General features: G+C 45.9%; 1 protein-coding gene and 1 long non-coding RNA gene across 4 annotated transcripts in view; one reads left to right on the top strand and one right to left on the bottom strand.

The window, feature by feature from the left end:
* Positions 1 to 24,981, bottom strand: part of FLI1 (Fli-1 proto-oncogene, ETS transcription factor) — a 126,259-nt gene that overhangs the window by 98,481 nt on the left and 2,797 nt on the right. The window contains exon 1 of one of the 3 annotated variants that reach the window (XM_025357661.1): positions 19,946 to 20,442. The exons of 1 other annotated variant lie outside the window; for it this stretch is intronic. In XM_025357661.1, the coding sequence (XP_025213446.1) occupies positions 19,946 to 19,963 (18 nt within the window). In that variant the 5' untranslated portion in view covers positions 19,964 to 20,442. Of the gene's footprint in view, positions 1 to 19,945; positions 20,443 to 24,981 lie in introns of those variants that run through there. One more of the 3 variants, XM_025357662.1, reaches the window with a different exon arrangement.
* Positions 18,194 to 22,550, top strand: LOC112606787. The gene is made up of 3 exons (XR_003115688.1): positions 18,194 to 18,304; positions 20,828 to 21,565; positions 22,099 to 22,550. It is a non-coding gene; the product is annotated as an uncharacterized LOC112606787 (long non-coding RNA).

Raw genomic sequence — 24,981 nt, 5'->3', positions numbered from 1 at the left:
GCCCTGGGCGGCCATTTCATTCATTCACTCATCCAGCAAAGACTTTTTGAAGTCCTGTTCTCTTTCATACTGACTCCTGCTTATCTTTCAGGGTTCGGCCTAAATGTCACTTCCTTAGGGAAGCCTTTGACCTCTGAGACTAGGTTAGGTCCCCATGTTATGCCCTCCAGAGGCACCCCATACTTCCCCTTTCATAGAACCCTTTGCACTTGTAACAACAAGCTCAATACCTGTTTTTTTTGCCTTGACTATTACCTCTGTCCAAGGAGGAACCATACCTGTCTGTTTTACTGCTGTACTCCAGCATCTGACACATAGAAGCTGCTCAATTAATACATGGATATGTGTCAGGCACTGAGGACTTGAGGACAAATGGCCAGAGTTTCTGCCCTCAAGGAGCAAGCAACTAACTCACTTTGTTCACAGAATTGTATTCTATGCATACTCCTTACCTTCTTCCCAATGAAATTTGAAACAACAACAACAACAACAAAAACAAACGTGGAATGTTTTAAATGGAATAGGGATTTTTCTGAAAAGGCATGAGCTGCAGAACTGTCAAACTAGTGATAAATTCTATGTAGTTAGGAAAAGACTAATAAAGACTCTAATTGGACATTTACAATTTTATCCTTTCTGGAGAGCAGGTGTGAGTGAGAAGCAGGATTACAGTGCGTCATCACCCCCCATTACAGAGTTAGACCTCAAGGAACAGGCCTCATTTTCTTGGAGGAGTCTGCCCATCTTTGTTTTAAACAAATTTTTGCCATTCAGTGACGGACACAGGATTGACCTTCGCAATGATATGTACCTGAAGACATCCAAAGAAAAAGCTGCTATAGTTCTGCTCATTAGCAAGACTTCAGTAATGAGGTCAGATCTCCCCATGAGAAAAACTGGGGTATTTATTCCTCATGGTAATTCTAAAACCACAAGAGGTGTAGCATGCCATATATTTCTATTATCCATGGGTGAGAAGTAGGAAGGGTAGAGAAAAATTGCTTCACGTCTCAGGGATATCAAGGATATAGATCTTTGGAAAGTGTATGATATGTTTTGGCTCTGTGTCCCCACCCAAATCTCATCTTGTAGCTCCCGTAACTCTCACATGTTGCAGGAGGGACTTGGTGGGAGATGATTGAATTGTGGGGGTGGGTATTTCCTGTGCTGTTCTCATGATTGTGAATGGGTTTCATGAGATCTGATGGTTTTTAAACAAGCTCTCTTTTTGCCTGCTGCCAGTCACGTAAGGTGTGACTTGCTCCTCCTTGCCTTCCACCATGATTGTGAGACCTTCCTAGCCATGTGGAACTGTAAGTCCAATAAACCTCTTTCTTTCTTTTATAAATTGCTCCGTCTCGGGTATGTCTTTATCAGCAACGTGAAAACAGACTAATACAGTGCACCATAGGACAGCACTGGCTTAATCCATTTTGTGTAGCTATAACGGAATATCTGAGGCTAAGTAATTTATAAAGAAAAGAAGTTTATTTGGCTCATGGTGCTCATGGTTCTGCAGGCTGTACAGGAAGCATGGTGCCAGCATCTGCTTCTGGCGAGGCCTCAGAAAGCATACAATTGTGGTGGAAAGTGAAAGGGGAGCCAGCGTGTCACATAGCAAGGGCAGGAGCAAGAGGGAGAAGGAGGAGGTCCCAGACTCTTTTAACTACCAGATCTCAGGTGAGCTAACTAAGTCAGAACTAACTTCTCACCGAGGGGAAGACACTAATTCCTTCACCAGGGATCTGCCCCCATGATCTAACCACCTCCTGCCAGGCCCCACCTCTAACACTGAGCATCACACTTCAACATGAGATTTGGAGAGGACAAGCGACCAACCTGTGTTGAATACAAACCTAGGGAATACTCATTGGAGAGAAATTGGGTTTCAAAGACTACCAGGCTAACTAGTAAGTTTTAAAATAATTTTTTTTAAAAAAAGAAAGACAAAGACTACCACTTTAGCTGGTTATTTACTAAATTAAAGTTGCTTTGTTGACATTTATACTTAAGAAGAAATATTACAAATGGTTATAGGGATCTGGGAACTAGAAAAGCAAACCATCTGTTAATAGTAGGGAGTTCTACGTAATAGGAAATCATATTTTCATGGTGGCATAAAGCCTTAGAGCTAAAAATGACCTTAAAAATAAGCGAGTACAATGCCAGTATTTTGCAAATGGAGAAACTGAAATCGCCATTCTGTATAATAGGGATTCTTTTTGGCCAAGATTATTTTTCAATGAAAAAGTATAGGGCAAAGCCCATACCTTTCTTCAATAAGCCCAATAAACATTCAATCATGATTCGTGAATATCCTTTTGATAAATTCCAAATGCCCTCATTTGATAGAAGGGAAATAAAGTATTACATTCTTAAAGGTCAGCAGAGAATTAATGATGAAGCCAGGAGACTGGATAGAAAGCTTAGCTCCAGCCCCAGGCCAACATGATAATGCTGAACATTCACTTTTCATTTTGTTTTGCTTTAATGTTAGTCATAAGAATAAATGGAAGTGTTAGTCTCCATGTGGACAACACATTGCTGACTCAGATCAAAATAATCCATGTAAATATGCCCCTCTGACTGAATTCAGATTTCAAGATGATATTTTTAACTTGAATGATACAGACTTGCACTGGCCACTGTGGTGGCTTTTAATCATGTTTAATTAATTAGATTAATCAACTAATTAAATTTAACTGACTTAATGAAAAGAGAATACAATTTTAAATTTCCTTCCTCTAGCCATATTTCAAATACTCAACAACCACTCAAATAGAGAGTACAGTGGCTACCACAGTGAACAGTGCAGAACAGTACATTTCCATGTTTGCAGAAAGTTCTGTTGGACAGCCCTGATAAAGAAAGTTTTCTTAATCTTTCACTTTCCTTGGACTTTAAGACAGGATTAAAAAGGTTGAGAAAAACTGATAAAGTTTCCCAAATCGCTTCTCCTAAAAACTTGTGCAAGAGCTATATCTGTTACAAAGTTTCCTATACATGAATATCTTCAAAAGAGAGATTTTGGAGCCATGTATAGCCCAATAAAATACTATTGCTCCCAAATCAAATGCAAAATCAGAAACTTACTACCTGAAGAGATTATAATTTTTTACATAGTTAAGGTGGCAGGACAATGAGTTTGTCCAAACCCTTTATACAATCCAACGTCACAAAGATAGACAAATTTTCTGCAAGGCTGCATTTGCGTTCATTGTGTCAGATATTCTTCATAATTTGAAATATAAATTTGAGATACTCTCTAATCTCTTTACCTTCACTCTGTGGTGTTAGTGTGGAAAAACACAGCATGCTTCTTCAGTACAGCATCTAGATCTTGGTGGCGATTTGTTATCATGCAGAAAAAGCAGTAGGGCTGGTCTTAGCTAGATTGTGGTCCCTAGGAACGACAGACTAGTGTCTGAGCAGTTCAATGTTCGACCTCATGAACTTTGAAATCCCAATTCTGTTGGCCAAGAATAAAACCCTAATACCTAGTTCAATGAGTTCAATAAAAAAATTTCAAAAGAAGTTCATCATTTTATTACTAAATGTCTGAATGAGCACTTAAATGGAAATGGTCAACTCCATTTTCCTTTCTTCAACTCTTCATTTTTGAGCTTCTTCATTGTGGGGAGAATATGGGCAAATGTTCTCCTTCCCTTCACTTCTGGTCACATAATCATACTTGGTTGTGCAGTGTACCATGAAAGACAACTTGAGGTTTCCTAAAATATTGATGATGCGTGATGAGAATAAAGACCGACCCAGCTTTCCTGGTCTTGTTGAGTGAAAGAAGGGCCTCCATCTCTTGTGACTTCAGCACTAAAAGAGGATCATCTTCAAGGCAAATTACTTCTTTTGTTCTGTCGTCCCTTCACTCACACCAAAGTCAGTTAAACCTATTACTAGCACTTACACTTAATACAGACTGTCACGACCCAATTAAATTCACATCCTTTGATCAGGGGAGCTCAGTTCTACTGTCTTTCTGGAAGGGATGGTCAAACAGAGTACAAAAGAACTGAAATGGTGTCTCCCTCTGAATTCACCAACTTCTAGCCTGGTTCTGTGTTGTATTACCACAAGGACATGGGGAAGATAATAGAAGAGGTGGCGCAGATGTGTGGGTGGAGGCAGCCATAGGTATTTGGTCAGCCAGACGGATGTTTTCAAACTATTCACAAGGGAGTGCTGTAGCATAGGTTGGACAGGAGAATTTGTTTCTCTGGTGTTTTCTGTTTGACACAAATCTCTTTATCAGCAGCACAAGCCTGGAATTCCTGAAGCCACACTCATATCCTGCCATCGGTTTTTACGTAAACCCCCCATTGATTGGGATGGGAGTTTCACAAGTAGAACAATGGCCGGATACGCGGGAGGGAAAGGAGGAATATGGGATGTTTGATCTGTACTTGTGCATTTGTAGGGGATGGTGTCTACATGGGCAAAGAGATATGAATAAGTCACTAATTGATGAATTTAACGACGTGCAAGCAAGTCTTTGAAATCATTAAGTCCAGAAAAAAACAACCCAACAGATTTAAGTTACGTTTATTGTCTGTTATATTCATGCATCGACTTGAATGAGAATAATAACTAAGATAATAACAACTAGTATTTGCACAGCACTTTACAATTACAAAGTGCTTTTACTCCCATACTACTTTTGATTCTTATAATTAGTAAGATTGGTAGAAAACTTAATGTTACATATTATTACTACTAGTACTATTGTTATTTTACAGGTAGGAAAGGAGATTAGAGGAGTTATTATCTGACCCAAGACCACACAATTAATAAGTGGGTCTGAACCTAGATTTTCTTTTTTTTTTTTTTTTTTTTTTTTTTTGAGACGGAGTCTCGCTCTGTCGCCCAGGCTGGAGTGCAGTGGCCGGATCTCAGCTCACTGCAAGCTCCGCCTCCCGGGTTCACGCCATTCTCCCGCCTCAGCCTCCCGAGTAGCTGGGACTACAGGCGCCTGCCACCTCGCCCGGCTAGTTTTTTTTTATATTTCTTAGTAGAGACGGGGTTTCACCGTGTTAGCCAGGATGGTCTCGATCTCCTGACCTCGTGATCCGCCCGTCTCGGCCTCCCAAAGTGCTGGGATTACAGGCTTGAGCCACCGCGCCCGGCCGTGAACCTAGATTTTCAAACTTCACACTGCATGTGGCTTTCACAAAATCACTCTGCCACTGTCACAGTAATCTGGCAAAATACTCCAGAAGTTTACTGCCAAGCCTTCCTAAGGTTTTGTCTCACCTTTCTTAGGCAAGAAGCACCTTACAACACACAGCATTCACACATTATATTTACATTGTGTGGGCATGAAGTCACATTTGGTAACTTTGGCTAACTGAATATTGGCTGACTGAACTTTGCCTGACAAATAAAGAGACAGAGCAGGTGCTCTTTCTTTAGTAAAAAGTCCAAATAAGGTTCAGAATCTGAAATGCTGCATGGTTTACAATTGGCAACAAGAAAGCCATCTAATGAGCCACCCAGTAGTTAGTCAAAGTGTAGTGATTAATTAATGCTTTTCTTCAAGAAACTCAAAGCAACTCACTACTCCAGATTTTTACCAAACCATGGAAGAAGAGGATCATTAAGAAGCCTTAATCTTTTTGGGTAAATGAACCACCTGAGAAAGAGAGAGTAACTTGCCCAATGTCACCAAGCCAGCCTAAGGCAAAACCAGGTACAGAACTCAGACTACCCAAGCCAGTGCCCACGTTAGCACTTTAGAGGGACTGATATATAAAACTCTCTCAGGGGAGCTATGCACAGGTGCACCCAGACAGCTTCACCATCAAAGCTTTTTAAAGAAGATGAAGAATGAGGCTTGCTCTAATAGCAGACAACAAATTTCTTTCAATTAGAAGGGAGTTAAAAGTAGTGTTAGCATATGAAAAATGCCAATCCACCTGTTCCATCTTGGATGAGACTGACCACTCAACTGACTGCTTGTTGGTGGTGACTGACCACAGTAAGAAGGACTCTTATGTCTCATGTAACGCTCTTCTCCCTTTTTCAGTAGCTCTAAGCTGAAAGCCTCCTCCCCCATGCCCAGTGATGGGGAAACCAAGGCACCCACCTTCAGGGATACCCCTGTTTTCCCAGGAGTTTCCCTTCACTGAGGCTGTGTCTCCCCTTCCCTTTTAAGTGTGCTTGTACTGTGCACGCTAATAAAACATTCTTTCCTGTTTCCAATTATTTTCAACAGTTAAGCATGCAAATGTCTAAATAACATCTATTAAGCTTCTATGGACATTTAGGAGAGAAAAAAAGATTAACCAACAAGAATCTGAATCATCAAAGGGCTCTTACAAAACCAGTGTTTTGAGCCTTTAATTGGAAGTGAATCAGAAACAGGCATGTGAAATTTCCCATGAAATACACACAGGGTTTTAAATTTTTTAAAAGGGTGCTCTGGGCAGAGAAGAGTCTGGGTCACACCCTGTCCAAACTGATAGGAAGAAATAAATAATTCCAATGAGCTCTGAACCCAGTCCCACTGCCCCGTCATGGCCTGTTTACAAAACTCGGGGGGTAAACTCCAGGAAGGCAGGGAGGGGGAGCCATGTGGTAATTCCTTTACCACACTTCGGACTCAGTACATTTATAGAGACCCACAATCTCCAGAAGGAATGGCTTAGGAGCCCAGAGCAGCACAGCCACAGGGCTGGATACCTTCCCCAAGGCACCCTGGGAAGTCTCCACATGCTGGTTTCCTGAAATGACATTTCTAGAAAAGTCACCTGCTCTTTCTCCCTCTCCTTTCTAGAAAAGTGCAAAAAGCACAGGTGCCCTTTAAGTCCCTGACCTCTAGGGAAGTCCTCTGTTGCACCAAAGACCATATTTGAGAAAGAGGACTTGTGCCCTTTGACCCATGTGTTCTTATTATGGAGAAAGCCAAAGGCAGGTCAGTATGGTTCTCTACAGGCAGTGTTATCAGGGTGGGAGGAGTTGCTTGAGATAATGTATGAATCTTTTCTTCAGGATTCCTGACTGGTCATAAACCTGGGTACAGGACTATCGACAGAGTACCGTGCTGGGAAAAGAAAGATCCCAAGCTCATGGTGTGGGGCAGTCATTTTAACCCCTTGCCTTTGCTATTGCCCAAGCAGGTTATACGAAGCAGAGCACACCAACTGTGCCCCATAACCCCTTCACAGTCTCCTCATGCCACATAGATTGTGGGTTATTTTCTTCTTTGCAAATACTCTCTTTAAATCCATTTTCAACTAGACGTGATTAACAGTGAGGACTGGGTTAGGAGAAATCATTATGAATTAACCATGTTGAATTAGTCCTAAGAAATGCCTCTTGCCAGAAGAGCTACATTTGTTTTATTGTTTACCCTCTTCCAAATCAGCAATCCTTTGAAAGAGAAAAACCTACTTTAATAAAATTTGGGTGGCTACATGATTACTCACTTGCCCGTGTGGTTCCTATGGAAAGTGTTCTCTTCAATCCCCCAGGAATATTATGACAATGGTCAGAAAATAGGACCAACGAACAAAGAGGCATGAGTCCCTGTGGGTTAAAAGAGCCTTGATGTCTTTGCTCCAGAAAACACCCTCATTGTAGAACGTGGTGTTTGGGGCCATGAATACTTGAGTTCTGCTTCCAGGAGCTCTTGCCTAGTTCTCATCTTTTGATACACCACATCTTGAAGCCTCAGTTATCTCTCCGTCAATGGCCTCTTTCTTTCTGAGACTACTTGGGAGGAGGCTATCCTAAGTTGGCAATGTGTGATGGGTGCTTTGGGAGATATGACAGAGAAACAAGCAGCTCTCTTAACAGCGCTCTCTTGTTACCCTGGGTCATGCCTAAATGTCTTTCAGTAGTAATGTATAGAGTGGATAGTGAGGCCACGTTGTAAGGAGTGATATGGGAGACACTCCAGGCAAAAGAAAAAAGCAACAATCTCAACCCAATTTCTGGAATTTCTTCTTCAACTGATTTTGATGATCCTTTGGATACTTGGACACCCTGGAGCTTCTTCTCCTATATGCACATTTCTAGAGTCAGAACTCCAAAAACAGATAGGTTGAAATCTCTAGACAAGAGGGTTTCCTTACACACCTGCCATGTTGAGCTCAGGTAACAAAAGGTTAAACTCTATGTGGAGAGGTGTTCCACGTCCCTCTCGAAGGTGTATGCATGTATGAGGTGGGGGTGCTCGTGCACTGAAAATGGCTTAATTTTCCCACTTTGAATAAAATCAAACGGCAACTAGGATGAATTTAAGTAGCCCATTGACCCCTGGTAATTGCACATAGGGTAAATCGGGACGTTACACAGAACGCTGTGGAAAAAAAAAAGCAAAGACAGGCGCTTGGCCCTATGCATTGAGAATGAAAATTTTAAAATAATAGGTTCTTCAGGGCTAAATTGTGTTTGCTCCCAAGGATCCTTGGAGCTATGGTTTTCTTTGTTCTGCCAAAGGAAAAAGGAAATATATCAGGAAGCTGGGCCAGTCCACAGGAAGTCTCACTTGGTCTGATAAAAGGAACTGGTGTGAGGCAGCTTTGGATGCAGTTATAAGTCAATCAGCCTTGAAATAACAAGAAAGGCTATTCAAGAGAAACTGGAGCCTGAAGTCAGCCCTACTCAATGATTTCCTTTTAACCTTGCAAAACATTCCCTTCTTTGTGTTTTATATAACCTCCTGAATCTGTTATTTTTTTTTTAAATGTGTATAGTTTTTTGTGTATATGAGTGGAATAGAATGAAGAAGAGAGCAAGATTTAGAACAAGAAAGGAAGAAAGAAGGCCCAAGGGTAGAGGAGGAAGCCTTAGCAGGTCAAAGAATATGCCATTCTCTACTGAGCTATAAAACATTTAAAAATCAACTCATTAGATCATTATGTGAAAACAGAACCTGTCATTTCACACCAGTACACCTGCTAACGAAGCCAGACAGGCTTTCTTACCCGGGACATAGGCCTTCTTGAATAAAGAGTGGTGAAGAATTGAGCAGTTTAATGAATCTGACCGGTGCAGACTGTGGATAATGGTCACTTAGACCAAGGGACAAAACAAATGGTAACAAAACCTACATGGTCCCCATAGATAGGCTTGTAGCTGAAACTATATGGAGATGTATGTATCAATCTGGTGATGTATCACAGTGGCTAAGCTTTGTGGACTTTGGAAGTAAACAGGATTAGGTTCAAATCATTGTTTTTCTATTTTCTACCTGTATGACCCATGAGTAACTTACCCAACCTCTTCAGAATGGAAATATTACATACATCACAGGGTTGTCACGGGATCAACTGCTTGTCTTAAAGGTTTGAATAGATATTGGCACCTTGAGCTGGATAGATAACTTATTCTCTTTATAACTATGATTGTTCTTCCTTATTTTTATTCCTCCACTGATAAAAGATGAACGTTTCTTTCTCTTAGGTGAGTACTAGGGAAAGAAAGGCCTTAGCTTGGGGTCATGAGGACCCATGCAAAATGGTGGGTGATACAGTTTCAAACTGAATTGGGGCCTTCTGGGGTTGACTGTGTTTGCCCATAGAACACCACTTCCTGTTTTAACAAGAAGAAAAAAAGCCTTCCAGAAAACCCATTAAGAGACTCAAAATTCTTCTTGGACATCAAATTATTGTTTTTAGAAGAGTTAAGTGTAAATGAATCAAAACCAGACAAATTCAATTTCCTTTCAATTAAACAGGATTTTTTTAAAGTCCAGGGGAAAGACGCTTGGAGCCAAAGAGTGTTTTGGGTTTTAAATGAGACCAAATTTTGGAAAAGAATCTGAGACCCCAGAGTGGCGTCAGGCCCTATTCTTAGTTTGCATTAACGAAAAGGGATTAGCACAGTTCCAGTGTCACTTGGCAATAAAAACAACCAGCTCGGAGAAACTCACCAAGCACCTGCTGAGAGCTTCTGCCTTCACCTGGCCTTGAGGGTCACTCCACAGTATGAAATGCAGCCCTGAGATTACGGGAGAAGAGCCACACAGGACCAGATAGAACATCTACGTGAGGTTCTATCATCCACACCCCAAAATAAGAACTGTTTTAAAGCCTGTCTAGGATCAGAGTCAAGTGAACATGAGAGCTGAAAGGAAATTTTGAAATCATACCTTCATTTTATATGTGAGAAAATCTTTAACATGAGTGATGAGGAAGTGAAGTGACCTGCCTAACATTCCGTAGCTAGTTTGGGATAGAGCTGGGGCTGGAACTCAGGTCTCCAGATCCTAGGCCAGCCAGTTTCTCCCCGTATTTACCTCGATTTAGAATCTTAAAGTCACCGGGACCAGCACATTCGGGATAAAATCTTGTTGCCCATTCATCTTTTTACAAGTCTGTTTCTGTGTCCCTCTTTACTTTTTTTTTTTTTTTTTGAGACAGAGTCTCACTCTGTCAGACTGGAATGTAGTGTTGCGATCTCGACTTCTGCCTCCTGGGTTCAAGTGATTCTCCTGCCTCAGCCTCCCCAGTAGCTGGGAACACAGGCAGGCGCCACCACACCCAACTAATTTTTGTATTTTTAGTAGAGGCGGAGTTTCACCATGTTGGCCGGGATGGTCTCTATCTCTTGACCTCATGATCTGACCGCCTTGGCCTTCCAAAGTGCTGGGATTACAGGAGTGAACCACCACGCCCAGCCCAATATTTTGGAACTTTTTGCTGTTTTCCATGTAATAATATACATTGGAGAACTTTCTAAATCAGTGTATATGACAGTTGATTTTATCCCATTTTGTAGTTGCATGGCATTTTCTTATATGTATCTTTCCTCCTTTTTTTAATCTAGTACCCTACTAATGGACATTTAGATTATTTACAACTTTTGCTGTAACAATGCTACAATAAACATCTTGTACATATATCTGAGTGAACATGGCTGTAGAATTAGCATTATCAAATTTGTGTAAATATTTAACTTCTCAATAGATGTTGCTCTCTGGAAAGATTATACCAAGTCATACTCCTAACAAGAGGATAAGACAGTGACATTTCCTTCACTCTTTCCAACATGAGACATTAAGCTGTTTTCGTCTCTGCTGTCCTCCTAGGTCATAAACATTGGAATTTTATTATTTTCATTTGAATGTCTTTATGCATGTGCTTGAAAGTCTTTTCATATATTTATTGCCCATTTGTATTTTCTTTCTAGTGTTGTCTATTCATAGCATTTTTGCCTATTTTCTGTTATTTGTAAGTAGTCTTTGTATAATAAGACATTTATGCTTTATGAATGATAAATATTCTTTCTCAGTTTCTCATTTATTTTTCACCTTCCCTATGGTATTTTTCTCCATGGCTTTTTTGTTTGTTTGTTTGTTTGTTGAAACAGAGTCTCCCCCCTTGCCCAGGCTGGGGTGCAGAGGTGTGATCTTGGCTCACTGCAACCTTCACCTCCTGTGTTCAAGCAATTCTTCTGCTTCAGCCTCCCAAGTAGCTGGGACTACAAGCATGCACCAGCATGACCAGCTAATTTTTGTACTTTCAGTAAAGACAGGGTTTCACCATATTGGCCAGGCTGGTCTCGAACTCCTGGACCTCAGGTGATCCACCCGCCTTGACCTCCCACAATGCTGGGATTACAGGTGTGAGCCACCATGCCTGGCTCCATGTTAATATATAAATAGAGGAACTAAAGCTGAGAATGGGAGAATCAGAAGAATAAATATCCTCGGCTGAAGCCCTGGCTTTCCAAAAATGTCCTTACAGTAGATTCATATCACCAAGGGTGAAGGGGCAATGGAGACTATAAACTTGTTGTTACCTTTAAGAAAATGTGTCTAACCATCCTTATGATCATAAGCCACAGACAAAGATTTCTCCAATGAGTATTGCTTCTTTCGGAATTTCCAATACTCAGAGCTGAAAATCAGAAAGAAGAGAAACCTCTACTCTCTAAAAGTCTGGAAGAAATAGCATAGAAACCTCACTCTTGTTCATGTACATGAATGCTTTGTGGAGCACAGTGCCGGGTAATATTATTCAACATTTGGGTGAATGAATATATGGATGAGAATGAATTCAGTCATCAGTGTCTAAAGACAAAATGACTCTGTAGACGTGACAATTTCAATCGAAACATATGCTTTTCCATAGACTGTAATAGTGTTAACTTCAAGCAACTCATGAACAGAGTAATTTTCTAATGTTAACCTGTTTGTTTTCACATTTTTGCTACATGAATGGTGCTGCAAAATTGCTCACTCTCCAATTCCTTTCCCGTAACATCAATGAATACCCATATATTCAGACCTAACAACTCTGCTACTAGAGTGTTAGATTCCAGTAGACATGTGAAACCCACACAATGTCTAGAAATTTGAGGTTAAAGCTCCCATGGCGCCTGTAATTCCGGCCTCTTGCATGTGTGCACTGAGATGTGACATGAGATCTTTCATTGCCTTGGACACATAGCACTGGCTGGGTAAATGGGGCTTGCTCATGGGAAAGCATTTCAGTGTTCAAGTCTGCCTTCTCTTTGAGGTGATTTGAAAAATTCTCATACTCTGAGATTTTGATCTTAAACTAAATGGCAGACACATTGTTTCCCAAAGATGGCAAATCTCTTAAATACATTAGTGTTTGGTTCATTTTTGTAGGGATGAGCAATTTTGAAGGTACTGTAAAGTTGATCTGAATTATCTGAAAATGCATGTGAACACTCAATCTCTGATCCTGCTTGGAATGACGGTGATGAGTCTCTGAGTTTTTGGTTTGCTGGGGTGAAGTATCATTATTTCTAACTGAGACCATGGGCCCAGCCGACTCGTGGAAGAATGTCAGACCTGTCTGAAGGCCCACAGAAATTTGATTTGAGTTTTAGAGAAACATTTTTTTTTCTTTTGTCTCCTCTCAAGCACTATCTGCTGACTCATTCTCAAAAGGAACTAAAATTGTAGCCCAGGATAGAAGGCCCAATTGAAAAGATTGCTCATGGAGAGATCCCCAGAACCCTGGGAAGGAAGGGATGCGAAGGATAATCACAGTTTTATGTCATCTGGTGAAACAGAGTTTCTCCTCCCTCCCCCAATGCCATATTTAATCAACAGGTGTCTTTGAAGACAACAGATAGCACTGCTGTTTGCTGAATCTATCTCTGGTTGTCTAATCCTGACTGCTGCTCACTTCTTGTGTGGCCTCTGATAAGTGATGGAAACACTCCCATCTTCATTTCCTAAGGAGAAGAGGGTAGGAAGGATTTGTTTCTAAGAGACTTGTACAGCTATGTAGATCATCCCTCTAGTCACAAGTTTTCATTCCTCCTTTCTATACACGTTACAAGACCCAGGTTATTATTATTTTATATTATTTTATATAAATATAATATTTATATTATTATTTTATAATAATAATAATAACCTAGGTCTTGTAACGTGTATAGAGAGGAGTACAGAGGCAGTCATGGCTGATTGCAGCCTTGACCTCCCTGGGCTTAGGTGATCCTCCCACCTCAGCCTCCTTAGTAGCTGGAACTACAGGTGAGTGCCATCATGCCTGGCTAATTTTTGTACTTTTTGTAGAGATGGGGTTTCTCCATGTTGCCCAGTCTGGTCTTGAACTCCTGGGCTCAAGTGATCCACCCATCTCTGTCTCCCAAAGAACTGGGATTACAGGCATGAGCCGCCATACTCACCCCCAAATTCCTTGTTATGGCATGTAAGATCTTCTGTAATCTAGTTCCATTCAGTCTTTCCACTCCGATCCTCTCCATCACCTGTACACTTTCCTCCCCAAAGTACCCTTCCACTCTCCTAGAAAGCCCTTTACCATAGTTTCCTGTGCAAGCCCTACCTATCTTTCAAGGCCAGGCTTAGGTCCACCTGTGCCAAGAGGCAGTGTGGACAGTGTGTGTAGAAAAAGCAGGAATCAGGAATGAGAAACACTGGGCTTGAAACCCAACTCTGTCCCCTGTTAGTTATACTCTTGGGCAAGTTGCCTCACTCCTCTGAACTTTAACTTCTTCCATATAAAGTAGAGACGCCATGGTATTATCTCCCATAGGGCTGCTGTGAGAATGGGATGCAAGAGTGTATGGGCCAGTGATCTGTGAAGGGACTGTATGATCTGTGAAGAGGTTTATGAAAGGGACTACATAAACAACTATTATCATGAGGTCTTTCTCTGTCTCTCCAGTTCAAATTGTCCTTTCTTTTCTCAGGGCTATGGTAACACTTGCTGCATTCTGCAGGGCACACAGACGTGGCTTATTTTCTCACTAGATCTCCTGGCAGAGCCCTTTTGCCACTGGGGTTCTATCTTCACAGAACGTAGTCACATAGTCTAGTCCCTGCCTAACAGACATGCAATCATCTTCGTTTGGTTGGTCAGTTTATGGTGCCCCTGAGGCTGAGGTATTACCAATCCCCATAAGGCCAGCTAGCTTTGCACAGGAAAGGGTTATTCCATAGATTACCTAAATTTTGTCAAATTTGCACTATATTGGCCCTGCAGGTGATAGTGTGGGGACATATAAGCCTATCCATAGCCTCTGTGGAAACATCTCAGTGCACAAGCTACTGATGGTGGGTCTATGAGGTCAGTGGCAGAACTGTAATACACAAAGAGTGACCTCACTTAATGATACCATCCCATGGATCAATTAATGCGTAATGGGAAGAACACTATAGATATGAAATCATTAAAGCAACAGAAATTGAAACAGGGTGGAGTCTTCTGCAGAGGAAGAGACACCTGCATAACTCTGAGATTACAAAAAAAGCTATTGTGGCTGGTTGAAAGTTTTATGAGACTGTGTGTGTATGTGTGTGTTTGTGTGTATGTAACAGACAATGTTCTTTAGCCTAGTTAATTTGTTACAAAATAAGCAAAATATAGACTTAAAAGGAATGTTTTAAGTATAGAACAAAAAAATTATCAATATAAAAATTTTCCCAACTCTTTTTTTTGGCTGGGGGTAACTTAGTACTGGCATTAGACTAATGCTATATATCTAGAAAGAGGCTTGGTTTAAATCAACTATTTTTTAAACAAATGCCAAGTTAACTGTTTAACCCTAAACAGAAAGAGACATCAAAATCCTAAATCTTTTTTAATGCAGTTGTTATTCAAGACCTACTTATGACACAGTCTGATGGATCCATAAGACGCCTTCTAATAGATTTCATTTAAATAGTCCAATATTCCATTATTAAAAGAGTTGAAATAAGAGTTCAGTCTACCTGCCCATGATCTATAGAGGGGCTTGGGTATTTCAGTAAACTACTATATTTTTGGTTGTCTCCTTGTAATGGAGACTGTTTACTTTGTCTGCTGTAAAAGAAGGATTTATTTTGGAAAACAGTTGTGTAAAAATTCTATCCAAAAATTTGGAATTTGTTTTTTCTTTAAGGATAAAAATAATTCAAGATGGTAGTGATACATTTGTATATATTTTTCATTAAATACCAGAGGTGTCTTCAGTGTAAAGTGCCAAATTCTTTATGATTTTTCTTTTAAAGACTTCTCTCTCTCTCTGTCTCTCTCTCTCACACACACATACACACACACGCACACAAATGCACACACACTGCCTCCACAGTTCTATAATTCATAAAAATGTAACAAAAGCAAATGATATTTTCATGGTACAGTGGAAAGAACACTGGCCTAAGTGTTCGGAGCCCCGAACTTTCACCATGACTCTGTTGGTAGTTTGCTGTGTGATCCTGGACAATTCATACAACACCCTAGATCTCAGTTTCCCCACGCATAAAGTGAGAATGTCAAGCTAAATACTCTCTAAAGCTTTAAAGTTGCCAACCTACAAACTTAAATTTGGATAGCAGTGGAACTGGAAGGAAGCCTTTTGGTGGAAATTATTCACACACAAAACAGGATTCCACTTGGTAACTACCTGAGGGGAGCAATTCTGTGTGGTCACGGGGACAGATCAACACACAGAGGCCATCTTGTCTGGAGTTCTTGTGAATCCAGGGGACTTGGAGATTAAAAGGTGTGTGTGGTACAGGGAGGCAGCAATACCTTCTTGAGGACAGAAGTCAAGCCTCTGTTCCCAAGTATTCCTCGCTCTGCTGCTTCTCCTAAACCTTGTCCAGATGTTTCCCTGCCCTGCCAGTGACAACCTGCCCCTCCAGGGCCTTGCAGAGCCAGCAGTAACCCTGACCCTTCTTTCCTGCTGTGCTTGTCCATTGTTGGCCGGCTGTGTGGCTGGTGCTGCACTCTTCTGAGGTAGATGATGAGAGAGTGTCTCTGCCCAATTGCGACTTTGTTAGACACGCTTTTCCTCACCATCCTGGCTATATAGCTTCATTACTTTCCATTCCCTAACCTGCGTTATTGCTTTTCAGAAGATATGTCACCACTCAACTAAGATTGTTCCCTGTATGTGTCAGCCGCCTCCACTAGAGTCTACATTCCTGGAGGGTTTTGATCCCTGTTTTATCCTCAATACACAGGGCAGAGCCTTGCAACATAATAGATGCATCATAAATATTTGTTGAATTAATCAAATATGCATGATGGTAAACTTGGACCTGTGTTCTAATTTTCTGACCAATCTGTCCTGGTATGCCCATTCCCAAAAGCAAACTTCAATTAATGTGTATGCAGCTAAGGTGACAGACTGTAAAAAATTATTCCTGTGACTTGTGGCAAGGAGGTGCTTTGGCCCCATTTTCTAGATAAGGAAACAGATTCAAGAGGTGCCTTGCTGTAAGGCACACGAAGTTCAATTAATGTGTATCCAGCTAAGGTAGCAGACTTTAAACATTCTTCCTATGACTTGTGGCAAGGAGGTGCTTTGGCCCCATTTTCTAGATAAGGAAATAGATTCAAGAAGTGCCTTGCTATAAGGCACACAGCTACTAGGTAGCAGAGCTGAGAATGAACCCAGGCTTTCTGACCCCAAATCCACCGTTCATTCTCTATTTCCCACCTTCATTCACCATGTCTGTCTTCTCTGTCTCTCCATCTGTAATGGCACCACGTACATTGAGTCAGGCATTCGTAGATAAAATTAACTGGATTCAACTGAAGCCAGCCTAAAACTAAGATGCAGTTTTTGAAACCAGGTCATTTCTTAAAGCAGCAAACAGTATCATGTGCTTTTTAACACTGATAATATCAGTGTGGGAAGCAGGGGCGTGGGTAGGGTGTTGTTTAATATCTCAAGTTAACCTGTCTGTGACAAAAGAGTAGCACGGCTCCAGCAAATATTGGTTCTCCCAGTGTGATGCTCAGAGCCTTCCCAGGAGCTGTTTTTGGAAAAGAGAAGAAAATATAATATGGAGGGACTTATAAGGAGGGCAACAAGATGGAGATTTTGTAATCACATAGAGTTGTGCAAACTATGCACAAAATAAAGGGCTTCTGTGAAGAAATCCAGATTTCCCTGGCTTCCTGCACCAAATATCACCTGAGTGCCGAGACCCACAGATATTCTGAAATACAGACATGTCTTATATTTGAGGAAGAACTATGCAGGTGCATAAAATCACATCCTAGAATCACTCAAACCTGATTTTATCAGGCAGTTCAAACTGGAAATGGACATCCTGGATTTGTGTCCACAAATTAGACCCGCTCTGTAGTGTCTTCAACCTCGATCAGTGTAGGGCTGGATTTAGCGCACATACAGGTAAGTGTTCTTGTAAACGCATATGAGCATGATATTTTAGGCATTGAGAAGATTGGGAAGATACTACTGTAGAGTCAACCCAGTTCCACTGTTTCATTTTTGTGATGATGATGAGGCTCAAACAGGCTTAATGGATGGTGCATTCTCACCAAGACAGCAGAAGAATGCTGGCCTCTCTCCTGGTCCACTGTCCTCTCCAAGCACAGTATTTGAACTATTGTAGGAATGGGATCTGGAAACCCCAAGATCCAGAGGTCACATGCGAACAGAAAACTGGCTTTCACACAACTTAAACACCAAAATATACACTAAAGGCTCAATCCTGCAGAATGCTTGCAGAAAAGATAGCTCTGTGGGGACTCAGCCTAGCCAGGTAACTCAGGTGAATGACAGCCTATTCACAGGGAGGGTTTGGAGGAGCTCCTGGATCCCACCACCCACATGAAAAGAAAGGACTTTCACTCCCATCCTTGGCCTGGAGTGTCAGGTTCCTGCTCTAAGCCTGTTCTCGAGGCCTGCCATGCCAATCCCTGTGTGTATCTAAAGAGGTTAGCACATCCTGGGTACACAGACCACAGCTTCCTCCTTTTGCTCAGGGCCTGTGCGTAGAGTTTAAGCAGTGTGGAGATATTTCTTCACTTTTCCTTAGGGTGTCCACATCAAGACCCTGAGGCCATCTTACCACCCTTCTGGATCAGAAGAGGCCTTCAGAGTAAGTGGCAACTGTCCTGATTGGGGGGAGGGAGTTTTCTAGAGGGGAGCATCTCATTACTAAACCCAGAAATACAGAGACACTTGCATGCACACATCAACAGGAAGCAGAGAAACAGGCATAAAATGGCCCAGTGACCCTCACTCTTGGGTGTTGGCAGGAATCCCCTCTCACCTACTTCTCACCTACTCACTTTGGGTTTGAGGAACCCAGGCTCTTAGAGGCTCTTATAAGCTCCCTTTAACCCATTACAATCAGTTATCTCATCTCCAGATTTGCAAGTTCCTTCGGTTGGTGTCTTTTACCTAAGTCAGCATATTTCAAACTTTCATAAAAAAAAAAAAAACTTAGAAAATAAAAACCACGACCCCACCCAGAAGATAAAAATCTCTTGAATCCTCTGAGCCCAACATCTTAGCCTCCTCTCGCTGAGCCCAGAGCAGGGAGTGGACTCCTTCGGGTTCTGGGGAATGGCGGGCTCTGCCAGTCCCCACCTCGCCAGCCTAATAGTTTCTCCAGACAAACTCCCGCTTGGTGTTGCGCGGCAGCCTCGAAGCTAACCCCTGGTCCCATTCATTTCCCTAGGTCCTCTAAGGTCCGTCACGTTAGGGGGTTTCCCTCCTCCCTGCTCCTGGCCCCACTTGGCGAACCCTTTGAGAGACAGTAGTCAACCTTTCTGAAGTGAGACGCGAACCCAAACCCTCACCTTTCCTCCTGGGCTGCACTTTGCAACCTAGACCCAGGCGTGGCGGCGGCGGCGGGGGTGGGATTGGCCGGGCGGGCGCTGGGCGCGGGCTCACAGCCGGCCCCTGCAGTGGGGGCGGCTCTGAAGGACGCAGGACCCTCTCAGAGGCGACAGCTCCAGGAGCCCTTGTCCTGGAGCCGGCGCACGCCTGGGCGCGAAGGGCCGGGGCGCGGGGCGCTAGGGATCTGCGCGGACCGGGGCTGGGGAAGGTTCCCCGCCGGAGAGGCGGCGAGGCCGGCCCAGGAGTCCCGCGGAGCCGGCAGCTCTCCAGCGCCGAGAGCCGGGCGACTGAGTGCCGAGAGGAAGGGAAAGCGCTGACATGTAAACAGGGGCTTCCATCTGGAAGAGCCCGCTCAGAGAGAGCCCCCGACACACTCACTTGCACCCCTACCCTCCCGCGACGAGGCCACTTACCCACCCCAGGGCCCACCAGGCAGGGACCCCAGGAGGGGCGGCTGCAGCCCCCGCCCCCGCCCCCGCCGTGTTCGGCCTCTGCGGAGAGGAAGCCCAGTGCTCAGCGCTGGGGCCAGGGAGCTCCGGGTGCCGGTGGGAGTGGTGGACCCCGAGGTCTCCCGCCCTTGACTCGGGTCTGCACCCGGGGTCCCCAGGTTTCCCGCCTCCCCCTCCTGCAGCCCGGCGGGCAGCGAGGTGGGAGGGGGCCGGGCTCCACTTTGGGGCAGGGATTTAGGGGGAGGTCGCCCTCGATGAGGCGCCTGGCCGGCTGGCCCGCGAGTAAGACTCGCCACCCGAGCGCCGGAGGAGCCGGCGCGAAGCCGGGGCGAGGAAGGAAGGGAGAGCGGCCACGTCTTCCGGGACGCGGGCCCCGCACCTACCCGCCCGCCGCCTCGCCTACCCGGCCTGTCCCCGCCGCCCGCGCCCACTGCCCCGCCGCTTACCTTAATAGTCCCGTCCATTTGGCCAAGTCTGCAGCCGAGCCCCCCAATATTCCACACATTGACCCGGTTACAGCCTGACCTCGCAGCCCCTTCGGATTAGCCCGGCGCGGCCTCCCTGGCGCCCTGGGCCCTCCCTGCGTGCCCCCTGCGAGCGCCCTGCCCTCGCTCCCCTGTGCACGTTTGTTGTTGTAGCGGAGCGAAAGAGACAGTTAACCGGATGAAACTTTTTTTTCAGCTAATTTTGGGAAGTGACTTCACTTTGCGAATCGGGGAGGAAGTCCTATCTCTCTCTCTCTCTCTCTCTCTCTCTCTCTCTCTCTCTCTCGCCTCGAGCTCTCCTCTCTCTTCTCTCCCCTCTGCTCTCCCTCTTCTTCCCTCCCCCTACACCCCCTCTTCCTTCCCTCGGCTGGTCCTGCTTTTCGCATCACACACTATATAAATATACGCGGAGATGCCCAGACACATTCACGCGCTGCGCACACAGGATACTTGCTCCTGGGAGATAAGAGCTAGCCGGGAACAATGACGGGGTCCACGCCCAGCGTCCGCGCCCTGATTCCCGAAGTCTGCACCTCCCTCCCCCATCACCTTCCCCCAAAATCCAAAGCCAAAGACCTTTGGCTTCTTTGCTTTTCCTGAGGCGGTTGGCCGAAGGTGGCCCTCCTGACTCATTCACTTTCCGTTTCTTCCCACAGATACGTTCATTAATGCTTTTTCCAGCCGGAGACAAACGTTTTGAGGGTAGTGTGTGTGTGGAGGGGGGGACGGGTACGGAGGGAGAGTTGACTAGGGCTGCGGGTAACCCAGCGCCTACTGCCGGGGACGCAAACCGAGGCAAACCAACCATTAAAAAGTGCATCCAATAAGAATTTTTCCACTCAGGCCCTCCGCTGCCGAGACGCGGCAGACTCCCAGAGCGGCTCACCCACTCATCGAAGCGGATCCTGGGCGGTTTCGGGCTGACCCGCGCTGTCAGGGAGCGGACTCCATTCTGGGGCGCATTGTTAGGAGAAGGGGCCCTTCGGGGCGGCGCGCCTCGACCCTGGGCTCCCGGTGCCCGCAGAGGGCGGAGATCCGCGGTGCCCTAGGCCACCTATCCGCATCTTTCGAGCCAAACCCCCGGCGCTTACCCGGACCCGACGGCCCAAGCACTGACTCCCAGGCAAGAGTTGCCCTTCCTGGTCCCCAAGGAACTGACACTACGGCGGACGTTCCCTCTACGACAGTCAGCAGGTCCCAGGAGCGCAGCACGCAACAGCGCAGCGCAGACCCAGAATTTTCCCGGGATGAGACCCGGAGGCCCGCGCTCTGGACCGTCCTCCCTACCCAGCCTGGAGGCCGGCGTTCCCCGGCCCACCCGGAGACCTCCCTCCCTCCCTCCTGGGTCGCCGCGCGCCCCAGTTGGAGCAGCCTCGGGGGCTGGGCTCTTTTGCCCGGACTCCCTTCTCCCGGACATCCAAAACAGGTTACCTTGTCCACGCTCTCCAGACCACGCTTTGGACTTGCTCACTTTTATTTAAGAGTCCGACGGGGGAAAGAGGGAAAAAAAAAAAATCCAGAGGAGATCCAAGTCAATTGGAAGAAAAAATTTCGAAAGGGTGTCCACAGAGGCGGAAAAAGGTGACTTACTGATTATTTATTTCTTCAGGAGCAATTGAGCCCGAGAGCTCACTCGCCTCCCTCCCTCCCCCTCCCTCTCTAGAAATTAGTCTCATCAATTCAGCTGCAATTTTGGGTTCGAATACAGACACGGGTCTGAACGTGACCAGACCTGGAGTGGCGGGTGCAGCCTGCCAGCAATTGAGACTCGGTGTGCGTGTTGGGGGTGGGGGTGGGGTGGATGGTGGGATGGGGGCCGGGCTGACTCCCCCCGCTCCTGTCTGCTTCTCAATCCAGGGGTCTGCTCCGGGGCTCCCCTGGGACCGCCACATCTGGTTACCGCTAGCGGGGTCAGTCCCCCCCTTTGCCTGGGGCCACCAGTTCTGGAGTTCAATTAAAAGAAATCAGGCTTAACCCTTTCCTCCCCGCGGCAGGCTGCCTGCCCTCTCACTCCTCCCTTCAGCGTTTCCACATGCTTTCCAGAGAGGAAAGAGGTTAACGGGAAAGGAAGAATGAATTACATCCTTTCAAACCCCAAATTGTTTCCTTTTCAGCCCAGGCTCTACCGACCTTCAAACTACAACAGAGCTTTCAGGAGAATGCGGAGAGGGCTTCCCACCCGGACCTCACCAGAAACCCGCACACCCCAGCCACACTGCTCCTCTTTCAGGCAGAAAGGACTCCAACTCCACCACCAGGAGGCCCCCTTCCTGCTGCTGGGCAGTTGCAGAGGCTGTTCATGGCATTCCACAGGTGGCGACTGCCCCCCACCCTCCTCCTAGCACTTTAGAGGGTACCTCTGTGACAGACCATGGCTAGGTTTCTCTTTCCAACTCCTGTTGGTCTGGCAAGCGACAGATTATCTTCACTACATTAGTCAGTAGTCACCCGAACATCCTTATACTGTCCTATACTGTCCCCCAATTCCTTTCAGCACCAGCTGCCTCCCCCATTGGAAGTGTTCAATATGGAACTAGATTAAAAGGAAGACGTGCCCCTTAGTTTTAACTGTGGAACTTGATAGCACTTTCTGTTTCTCCAAAGCGATGGCAATTTCATAGTTTTGGAGATGGGCAGGGGGTAGTGAACAGGCTGGCATAGGCACCACTAGATGTATACACACAGGCACGACTTCCCCTTTGTGACTCATAGACTGGCACTGGTGCCACTGTTGTTGGCAATTTTCAGCCCCCTGGAGAAGCTCCTGTCCATTCACAGAGGTCTCCACCCAGAAAGAAGACCCCACCTAACTGACTAGATCTCTGCAGGAATCTCAGATTTCCTCCATCCAGTGTTGGCATGCCGGTGGGTCAGTTTGCCCCACTCTTATGTAACTCGCGGTTTGATGCTCAACTCCACTGCTGCTGCTGTTTTTTTAAATCCTGAAAGGGGGTGGGGGAAGCGCACTAACCAAGCACAATAGTAAACAAGTCTACCCTGTTTAATGTGGTTACCACCAGACATCTGGAAAGATGGTTTGATCCTGGCAGCTCACATTGTTTTCACGAGCAGCCAAAGGGAATATTTTGAATGTTTGCATTGAGACAAATTGATAGAGAGCCTGCGGTGAGGGCCGCTACAAATGCAAACTGTCTTGTGTTAGCGGGGCAGACCTCCCCTTCCCTCTCTTCTCCCTCCTCTCCTCTCTCTTTCCTCTTTCCTTAGTCTCTAGGCCTAGCTTGGGGAAGTTTGCCCCTGCCCACACACTTGTGCACACCCTCTTTCCTGGCTCACCATGGCTCCAATGGCCTCACCCGTTCCCAGACTGGGCAGAGCTGCTGAACAGGAGCTGGTATGAGTGCCATCAGCGACAGCTCACATTCCACCAGCTCAGGGTTGGCTTTCAAGTCAGAGGCAGCTCACAGCCAAGGAAGCTCTTCCCAGTGTTTAAAACAAAAGCTACCAACTAGAGAAAAAAGTATCTCAACAACAAAACAGCCCACCACATATTTCCAAGTCTGGGGTCACTTACAGAAAGCGTGCACATGGGCGTGAATACTCAGGAAATATTTGGACTTGGAGCATTTTCATTTGGAACGCTGGTGAGACGACTTGCCTCGCACCATTCGCACTTGACAGTATTTTCAAAGATGCGGAAGTCCTGCTTCCCCAGGGAGGGGAGCGGCGGGTCGAAACGTGTCTTGGCTCGCTCAATGTCAGCCCTTTTGACCCGGTCAAGACTTTCCAGACACGGGCTTCCCGGGCTTCTTCGGCCCCAGCCTGGGTTTGGAGTGGGCGGACCTGACGATCTGAGCCTGGTCCCTGGGGTACCAGACCCAAGGGTGGCTCCGTCACTTGAAACTCCGCAGGATGCCAGGCCTGGCAGAATGTCTCGGGCGGCTCCTCTCCCTCCGTCCTTAGTCCTCCCCTCCCACCCCTCTCTGGTCCAGCGAGGCCGCAGCGGGTATCCGAGCTGGCAAAGGGGGAGGAGGAGAGGGCGGGAGAAAACGGGAGGGGTGGGCGGGCAAGCGCCAAAACTCCAGACTGCACAACTGCAGCTTCAAGTGTCTGGCCTCTCGCTCGAGGCCATAATTAATTTGAGATTTATTTTTATTGGAGAACTCGAGTCTCGTCTGACCTTAGCCAAACAAGGCAGCTCAAGCCGCCCCTGGATGCGCTTGAATGCCGGAGAATATTTCTGCAGGAAGCCTCTGCAGGCGCGCCTGCTTTGAATTTGTTTCTCAGACTCCATCTACTCACAGAGGGAAGGAAGATTTAGAACCTCTGCTCGCCCTGCCCTCTCTCCACGCTGGTTCTTGCCTTAGCGCTGAGCTGGTTCAAAACACTACGTGGGAGGCCGAGGCGACGGGAGGGCCGGGGGAGGGCCGGGGGCGGGCAGGCTGGGGAGGAGGAGGGTCTCCAAACCCCCAGACCACGCGGCGTCGCTGAGGAAACCCCGGAGGAGTCCAATACTGACCAGAGAGAGCAGGCTGACAAGAGGTGGAGACCAGCCAGGTGTCCAGACCCTCGCCCAGTGGCGGCTCCAAGATGGGGCCGTTGGGATGGGGCTAAGATGGGTTCAGTTTATCCAGTCTCCATCAGCCCCCTCCTGCCAGCCTCCCCAAACAGCATTCATTCTAAGAACAGATCCATGTCCTTGAAACTCAGCTTCGCCGGCAGAACCAGCTCAGGGGTGCGTCGCTGTGAACAACATTCTGGGGCTAGCAACCTCCTTTCGTCCGGGGGACAGGCGGAAGACGGCGTCTCCCCCAGAATGCAGCCTGGGCCCAATCCTCAGGCTGGTAGGTGAAGGAGTCAGAGCAAGGAACCTGGGGGGTACACAAAGAGAAAAAAGGAGGACCCTGCCAGTCCCTCGGGGGTGTTGAGCTGAGGACGGCGAGAAGCTTTCAAAGATGTGCTCTGCGCGCTGGGAGAAAGTGCTTTGCACTCTGCTGGCATCGTGCAGGTGCGGGTCAGGGTTACTCCACTGGGTCTGC

This window comes from Theropithecus gelada, chromosome 14 (assembly GCF_003255815.1).
Source record: "Theropithecus gelada isolate Dixy chromosome 14, Tgel_1.0, whole genome shotgun sequence".
NCBI classification, from domain to species: Eukaryota; Metazoa; Chordata; class Mammalia; order Primates; family Cercopithecidae; genus Theropithecus; species Theropithecus gelada.
Note: the sequence above shows the minus strand (reverse complement) of the source record. Positions and strands in the feature narration are given on the sequence as shown.